Source organism: Panicum virgatum, chromosome 9N (genome assembly GCF_016808335.1).
Source record: "Panicum virgatum strain AP13 chromosome 9N, P.virgatum_v5, whole genome shotgun sequence".
NCBI classification, from domain to species: domain Eukaryota; kingdom Viridiplantae; phylum Streptophyta; class Magnoliopsida; order Poales; family Poaceae; genus Panicum; species Panicum virgatum.
Genome location: NC_053153.1, coordinates 48,781,465 through 48,789,871, shown reverse-complemented (window position 1 = coordinate 48,789,871; position 8,407 = coordinate 48,781,465). Strand labels below are relative to the sequence as shown.

At 53.2% G+C, this 8,407-nt stretch overlaps 1 protein-coding gene across 1 annotated transcript; it reads right to left on the bottom strand.

The window, feature by feature from the left end:
• Positions 1-4,334: 4,334 nt before the first annotated feature.
• On the bottom strand, positions 4,335-5,150 carry LOC120689072 (uncharacterized protein K02A2.6-like). The gene has a single exon (XM_039971414.1). The coding sequence runs from the start codon at positions 5,148-5,150 to the stop codon at positions 4,335-4,337; it is 816 nt and encodes a 271-aa protein (XP_039827348.1).
• Between the last annotated feature and the right edge of the window lie 3,257 nt (positions 5,151-8,407).

Genomic DNA, 8,407 nt, shown 5'->3' with positions numbered 1-8,407 from the left:
GAGTCGCGTGCCGGCGCCGAGGAACCTGGGCGCTGTCAGCCGAAATTAGGCGAGCCCGACCACTGGTTCCCTTTCCAAGGGGCACGGTAAGTGGCCATATCTCGCCTGTGGCTCCCTTGGTATTCCTTTGGAGCTGGCCCGGCAAGGGGCTTGGTGCGCAAGCAGAAGGTAGCACTCTTGGAGCGCCCTGCCTCGCTTCGGCTTCAGAGTCTTCCCGCGCCGCGGTCTCCTGCATTCTTCGCTGCTGGGGGTCCCCAGGTGAAACGGGCCCCAAGGGGAGGAGGCGGCGAGGGTTACGAAGGTGACTCCGTGGGTTCTCTTGAGCATGTCCTCTAGCTCCGCCCGGGGCACCCGTTGCCTTTATCTTCTGCAGCTGAGGGTCGAGACCGTAGCTGGGGAAGGCGTTCTTGGGAGCGCCCTCCCTCTCTTTTTTTTCTTTTGGTTTCCCTCCTGAGGGATGTGGTGGATTTGATCCATTGTATCAGCTGTTTCCCCGAGTCGAGGACAGCTAGCTTTTGTTTGTTGTAACGGCTTCTGGCCAATCGTTTTGATGAAACCAGTCTGGAAGTAAATTTGCTCTGTGTGATCAGACTTGACATCGTTGTTCCTGTTTAACGATCGACCGATGCGTATTGCCTCGAATAAGGGTCGTTCCCGCCATGGGCGACGGGTCCAAAGGAAATCGTTACCTTTGCTATCATTCTGTTTATTGTCTCCGGGCTTCGCGGACCCATGGGGTCGGTCGCCGCCCGAGGGTAGGTCGGGAATGGTCGGGCCTCGGCAGCGCGCAATGGGTAATTGGCCCATAGGGCCCGGCCCGCTTCTCGTCCGACGGGGGTGTGTGCCGGACACGTTCGATGTCGTGCCACTCCGGGTTCCTCGCCGGTCGGTGGGGCCTAACAGGCCAAACCCTCTGGCCATTTAATGCGCGAAACACGGGGGGGGGGGGGGGGTTACCTTCTTCTTTGCTCGACTTCTGTCCCTTTCCTCCGCCGCCTCTTGCGTTCACCTCTTTTTCTGCTCTCGCTCGACGTCGCCCTCGTCTCCGCCTCCCTTACCATCGTTCCGTCGGAGCCCCGGTGTGGCGATGTCGCTGTGAAGGCCGTCTTCCCTGACCGAGACCCAACTCGAGAGGTTGGCCGCGGAGGGGTCGATTCCTCCTAGGAATGTGGCTCACTAGAGGGCGTCGCCGTCTGGGGAGGTTAGTCCCCATCCACGCCCCGACGAGGTGGTCACCTTCCGTATCTTCTATGCGCGGGGTCTTGGCCATCCCGCCCACCCCTTCCTGCTAGGCTTGCTGGAGGAGTGGAGAATTGGATTGCATCACCTCAACCCCACCGGGATGTTACACATCACGGGCTGTGGAGGTGGCTCGATGGCATGATTGCAGGGGAAGGCCGCCGTCCCATTGGTGGTCCGTCCCCTTTTTGGTCAGGGTCGCCCCCAACATGGTAAGTATCCATCTTGTCTTCCATTTCCTGCTCCCTCCCGTTATATTTTCGTTCCTGTCCATTTCATCGTCGTTCACGATTGAAGGGTCTTGGCAAGCCCAAGTCTCTCCCCCACCGTAGCAAGGGGCCGGAAGGGGCTGCTCGCCGTGCCGGAAGGGGCTGCTCGCCAGGCCGAGCAGCAGAAGAGGGCCGCGGAGAGGAAGAAGAGGAGAGCGCTCCGTGCCCGGAAGCACGAGAGTCATGAAAAGGAGGTGGCCAAGCTTATCCGCGAGGGGACGGACCCTGTGGAAGCTCAGGACTTTGTGGACGCTCGGCCCCTTAAATATCCGGAGTCCGGATCCGACGGGGAGAAGGAGGAGGAGGAGGAGGAGCTGGAGCCGCTTGGGGGCTAGGATTCTGGTCCGGACACGTCCCCATGTGGGACGAGCGGATCCGGGGCCCCCAAGCGTGCCCGCGACGAGGCAGAGCCTGAGTCGGCGAAGTGATTCATAGGCGAGGGCTCGAACGCACCAGGGGTCGTCGGCGACGTCCCCTGGGATGACGATTGCACCCTCCCTCCAGGTCGCGGAGGGGCTGATGGGCTGCCGTCGCCTGTTGTGACGACCGTCGCGACGCATTCGGCCCCCACATCGTCGGCCAAGACGATCCCGACGAAGGCTACGGTGAGAACGTAAGTGCCGTGCTTGTTCAGGTGTTCTGGAGGGGCAGCCTTTTAGTGACACGCTCTCTTGTCTCTGTGATGCAGGGTCTCGACCGGTTTCCAGCCGATGGCTGAGCCGGTGGAGTGGACTGAGCATCCTTTGCTGGCGGTTCTGCTCGCCAGGTGTCGGGGGGGGGGGGGGGGGGAGTACGCCCTTGCGGATGTCCTCGTTGCAGATGGTGACGGTGGCGATGCCAGGCTCCATCGTTTCGCCGGCCGGCGCGGCAACGGCGTTCGTGTCATATTCTGTGGACCGCGTGGGTGCTCCCACCGAGAGCTCTCTCCTGTCGCCGTCCGCGGGGGAGGCCGCTGTGTTGGGGGAGCCACCATCGGCGGAGGGCACTCTGGTTCCCTATCGTCTGCCAGTGGGGTTGTTGGTGGTGACGCGAGGTTCGTGCTGAACGATACTTAGGAGGACAAACTCTGGCGACACGTGGGTCGGCAGGGCCTCGAGGCTCAGGAGGTGCTCGCCTCCGCTAAAGGTTGCATTGCCCTGCTGTTGGGAGAGGTAGAATGGGCTGAGAAGCTTGTTACCTCTGGCCTGCCTCCCGCCGTTGGGGGTAAGATCTTTTCGTCGGGTCTGTTTCTTCCTGCCCGTAGGTGTTCTCTTGTGACCTCCTTTCGTTTTCTAGGTGCTGGAGAAGATCTCGAAGAGGAACTCATCCTTCTTGCGGGAGGAACATGGTCGCGAGGTGATGGGCGAGGCGGCACGCCGGGACCTTGCGGAGTGGTTGCGCTCTGTGGAGGCCACGCGTGCCTCGGATGTTCAGGAGTATTGCCGCAACCTTGCGGCCATAGAAGCCCAGTTGGACGAGGAGCGGGCCCGTCGTGCCCGTGCGGAGGCCGACTTGGCCAACCAGGAAATGGGTCATCAGGCGATGGAGAAAGTGCTGGATGGTGATTTCCCTCGCATTCCTTTCTTTCGATTATGTTTGCAACATGACCTCACAATGTAGTGATGTTTCTTTTAGAAATGACTACTCGGAACTGGACCCTGCGCCGCGAGTTTGATCGACTGCGGTCGTCGGCCCAAGAGGTTTGCTCCTGTGTCCTTGGTCCCCGCCTTCGAGCCATCTGCAGGATGATCTTCGGAGGGTCCCCAAGGAGCTGGCCGTGTTGACGGCCATATCGGCTTACCACGGGGCTTTGACAGCGTTGAGCGCCATGGTGCTGCGGCATCCGGAGCTGGATCTGGCAGGTCTTGAGGATGATCTCTCTGCCGGGAAGCTGTACGACGACGTTGTTGTGGTGGCCAGGAGGCTAGAGCCCATTGCCAACAAGGTTGCACAGGGTCCGACCTTCGCGGTGGTGAGGAGAGTCCGGCCTGCGGAGCGGGAGTTGGATGTGAGCGGTGGGAGCGCCGGAGCGATGGCGGATGCGTTGTCGACTGGCGGGTCTACCGCTCCTTCCTCGAGTGTGGATCCACCGTTGCAAGAATAAGCGATATATTATTTTTTGTTTTACGTGGGATTGCTAGTGAGGGAAAGAACATCTTGCGCTTCGTGATCAAAGTAAATTTCTATTTTTTCTGAAAAGAAGTCTACTGTTCGCTTTTTTGCTTGCTCGTAATGTTTTTTGCCCTCTGCACTCCTTTCTTTTGGAACTGCGTGCTGATCGTAGGCTGCGATGTATAGCCAGGAGCTGGCCCAGAGGCATCATTCGCTAGTCGCCGTAGATCGTTACATGGATCCAATTGATTAGATAGTTCGGGAAAAAAAATATTTGAGTAGGGTGGAAAAAAGCGAATTAGTAGAAAAGTTGTGTGTTGTGTGACAAGAGAGACCGGTGTGCGTGTGCTGCACAGTCCGTCCCAGTGAGGCCCCCGAGCACCTTGGCCTGAGAGTGCTCAGGGCAAGGGGCTGTAGAGGCGAAAAACAACAGGAAGTAGGATGGTCGAAGACCATGGTCTGGTCCCCGAGCACTCCGAGCCAAATGTGGATGGGTCGGGGTGCTAGAAACCCGAGAGCTTGTGTGCTGTGGGCAGGTAAAAAATGCAGGTGTCTGGCCCCCGGGTGATTCCGGGCCGGGAGTGGCCGGGTCGAGACGCCGGGTGAGTGCACTGTGCTTGTGCGGTGAGGAGAAAAAATCGACAGGTGTCGAGCCCCCGAGTGCTTCGAGCCGGAAGTGGCCGGGTCGGGGCACTTGGATTGAGCCGCTAGTGCTTTTTACGGGAAGAAATACCATTACTGTTCTATGTTCCAAGAGTTGGTCAGAATGTTACCGTCGAAGTCTTTTAGCTTGTAGGTGCCTGGGCGTATGACCTCTGCGATGCTGTAGGGTCCTTCCCATGGCTGTGAGAGCTTGTTCTTGTCCTTCGTCGACATGACTCGTCGCAAAACCAGATCTCCAACCTGCAGTGTCCTCTTTCGTATGCGCCTCTCATGGTACCTGCGTAAAGTTTGTTGGTAACGGGCTGATCGGTGCAACGTTGCCAGCCTTGCTTCCTCTAAAACTTCCATGGCATCCCTCTGGGCTTCGGCCGCCGTCTCCGGGTCAACTGCTTTGATTCTTGGTGCACCGTAGTCCAGATCGGAAGGGAGCACGGCCTCGGAACCGTATGTTAGGAAGAAAGGCGTTAGGCCTGTTGACCGGTTAGGTGTGGTTCGCAAGCTCCAGAGCACTGCCGGCAATTCTTCCACCCAACGACCCGCGAACTTTTTGAGCATGTCAAAAATGCGCGGTTTGAGCCCTTGGAGGATTAGGCCGTTAGCTCTTTCGACTTGCCTGTTTGTGCGCGGGTGTCCGACCGATACCCAGTCGATCCGGATCCTATATCCTTCCGCGAATTCTTGGAAGTAGTGGCCTGTGAAGTTGGTTCCGTTGTCTGTAATGATGGAATTGGGCACGCCGAATCTGTAAATGATGTCCAAGAAGAGCTTGACGGCCTCCTTGGAGTCGATTGTGGTGATCGGTTTTGCCTCTATCCATTTAGTGAACTTGTCAATTGCGACAAGTAGGTGGGTGAACCCCCCTGGCGCCTTCTTGAGTGGCCCGACCATGTCTAGACCCCACACGGCGAATGACCATGTTATGGGATCGGTCTGAAGGGCTTGGGCTGGCAGGTGGGTTTGTTTTGCGTAGAATTGGCAGCCTTTGCATGCACGGATGATCTCCTCCGCGTTGCGCAGTGCTGTTGGCCAGTAGAATTCTTGCTGGAAATATTTTCCGACCAGGGAGCGTGGCGCAACGTGGTGTCCACAGATCCCGGCGTGTATCTCAGAAGAAGCTCCTTGCCCTTGGCAATGGGGATGCACTTCATGAGAATGCTAGTTTCGGAGGGGCTGCGTTAGTAGAGCTCGCCGTCGATTACGGCGAAAGTTTTGGCTCGTCGGGCTACCCGGCGGGCTACATTTCATTCCTCAGGGAGGACTTCGTGGAGGAGATAAGCCAGTAGGTCGGCTCTCCAATATGTGTTGTCTGCCTGGTTTGGGTCAGATTGTCCCGTAGCCAGACAAGTTGGGCCCCCGGGTACCTGGTCGGGGCTGGGTCGGAGGGAGCGTATTCTATTTTTTCTGCATGCTCCGTTTCCTCTGTTTTTGTCCTATCTGCGGTCGGCGGCTTCTCTCGCGCAGACCGCGCGTTCAGGTCATTGACGAAAACGCCACTGGGCGCCGGTTTGCGCTCGCGGCCATCTTTGCGAGAGCGTCTGCACTAGGGTTTTGCTTCCGTGGGATGTGGTGGAGTTCCAGACCCCGGAATTTTCCTTCCAACTTGCGGACTTCTTGGCAATACGCGTCCATAGGGGGCTCTCGTAGTTGGAGTTCTTCATGACCTGGTCGATTACCAGCTTGGAGTCGCCATGGGTGCCACACCCGGTTTTTAAAATGAGCAAAATGGCAATATGTATGCCAGGATCAAGTTCCATACACATAGTGACGTCATAATGGCAAAATGAGCAACAATGTCATGTAAAAGGGACTTACAACGATTAAAATGTCTATCAGAGATACGCAGCTTCATCTTGGAAACGGCGGCTCCATACTTCACAGGCAATCGACTAGAAGCACGCTCACCTAGAACTCGTCGAAATCTCCAGAGAAATCCTCAAATCTCTCGTCTGAGCAGTAGTCCGAGTAGTGTAGATGCAAATAAATAAACACAAGCGTGAGCACATGTCGTACTCAACAAGGGAAGAATTGTATAATAAACATGCAAGCCTTTATAAGTGGAAATGTTGATGGGTTTAAGTAGTCAACATTTTAGTTGATCAAATTTTATTAAGCAACTTAATTACTAGCAAGTATAAGTGTATACCATCCCACAATTAAGGTAAAGCATCCCAACATAAATTAAATGCACAATTTAAGTCCATCTTCCATAGTTTACTCATGTGAGGGTCCAGGCCGCTCATAATCGTGAGCACGGCTAACCGGTTAGTTTTACACTCTGCAAAGGTGGCACATCTTTACCCACAAGTCGTGTTTCCCAAGTCGCCCAAGGTAGCTAGCCTCTTAAACACTTCCTTTGGTGAGTGGCTAGGGATTCACTACGAGGTCTTTACAAAGATTCCCTAGTGCGGACTGCTCGCTAGGTTACATGGCAGCGTAGTGTATAAAGCTCCCTTAAGGGTAACATGTCTTAGCTAAGCCCACAACCCAAACGAGCAGGTATATACACCAACTACCGACACCCCCTAGCCCTTTTCAGGTAAAGCATATCGCACACTAAGGTTTCTAATTAATTGACCAAGCCAGAGCCATATAACTTTGTGGTTGCACTGTTGTTCTGGGTGGTCGCTCAATATTCCGATTAATATGTATTGTCTTATAATTAAATCATCAGAGTTGAATATAGAGCATAAATAAGTGTTCATGTTGTTTAATACCATCCCATTTAAGCAAACTAAGCAGCATCTACCATCAAAATTAAATAAGTAACCCGGTTACAAGGTAAGGGTGAAAGAATCTAATCATCCTTGGTACGAACCCATCAAAATTAATGCAAGCAATAAAAAACAATGTAATTGAAATGCATGTTGTATAGGTAAAACGGGTATGCATCAATGACACTTGCCTTCCAAAGGATCCGGAAGCTGCTCAGAGTCTTCAACACTTGCTCCAGAAACTCTTAATCTTCAGCTCTCGAACTGCGCTTCTTTCTACTCGCAACAAACATCGGGGACAAACATACAAGCAAGCACAACTAAGAACACAGCACTAACCAAAGGAAAAGCATCGCAAGAACATACTAAAAGAGAGGGCTCGAAGCTACGATCGCAAGAGCGCAAAAAAAAACAAGAAACTGAGCTACAGTTGAAAAGATATAGCTATCGAAAAATTTATACTATTGAAGAAAAAACTATAAGCTTGATTTATTTTAATTAAGAAAACACATGTAAAGGAAATATTCTAATTAACTCAATTTAATTTATAACCGTAAAGACGAGATAAGCTTAGTCATATTTTATTTTTCAAGTTTCAATATAAATTAAATCAGTTAATTATTTAACTAGCAAATAAAAAACAAATGTGAGCATCTAGCGTAAAACTTCATATTCGTGGTTTGAACTAAACAAGTTATATAAAAGAAATATTTGTATTGACATTAATCAATTTAACATTAATTATGAAAACCAAGTTCAAACTCTAATTAGCTTTTAATTAAAAAACTAGTTACAATAATCATTAATCAAATTAGTTCTAAATTAATTTTAAAACAAGAACTACAAAACAACTAGTCTACTAATCTACGAGAACGACGAATCTACGAGAACGACGAAGAGGCTTCCGTTTGATATCTTACCAGCGTCGGGGACTCACCATGGCCATTGGAATCAAGGCCGAAAGAGGGGGCGGTGGTGCTCTGTTTTTGGAGATCGGAGCAGCGGTTCTGTTCCTCCTCGTGGCGATGCAGATGGCGTGGCCGGCGGGCAGGGGCACGCGGCACGGAGCCAGGAGGCGTGGCAGCGATGGGCACTTGGGCCATGTGCCTCGCGAGCGGGATTCAGGGGAGGAAGGTCTGGGCGTTCCGCTCCATCGGTGGCTCTGCCCTGGGCGAACTCCCAAGCGGCGGCGCTGGCTTCAGGGCAAGATAGCGGTGCTGGCGTGCTGCACGCATTGGCTTCATGAGGTGACCTCACGGGCTGAGATGGGCCGATGGAAGCAACCAGAAAAGAAAATAAAAATGGGCCGGCGGAGGAAAAAAACAAGGGAAAGTGGGCTGGCGGAGGAGGAAAAAACAAGGGAGAAAAGAAAAAGAAGAAGCGAGAGAAAATAATAAAGAAAAGGAAATTAATTCTTTTCTCCAACTTGGAAGA

Coding starts and splice junctions, on each gene's coding strand:
- LOC120689072 (XM_039971414.1), bottom strand. CDS start 5,150: ATGGTCGGGCCACTCAAGAAGGCGCCAGGGGGGTTCACCCACCTACTT.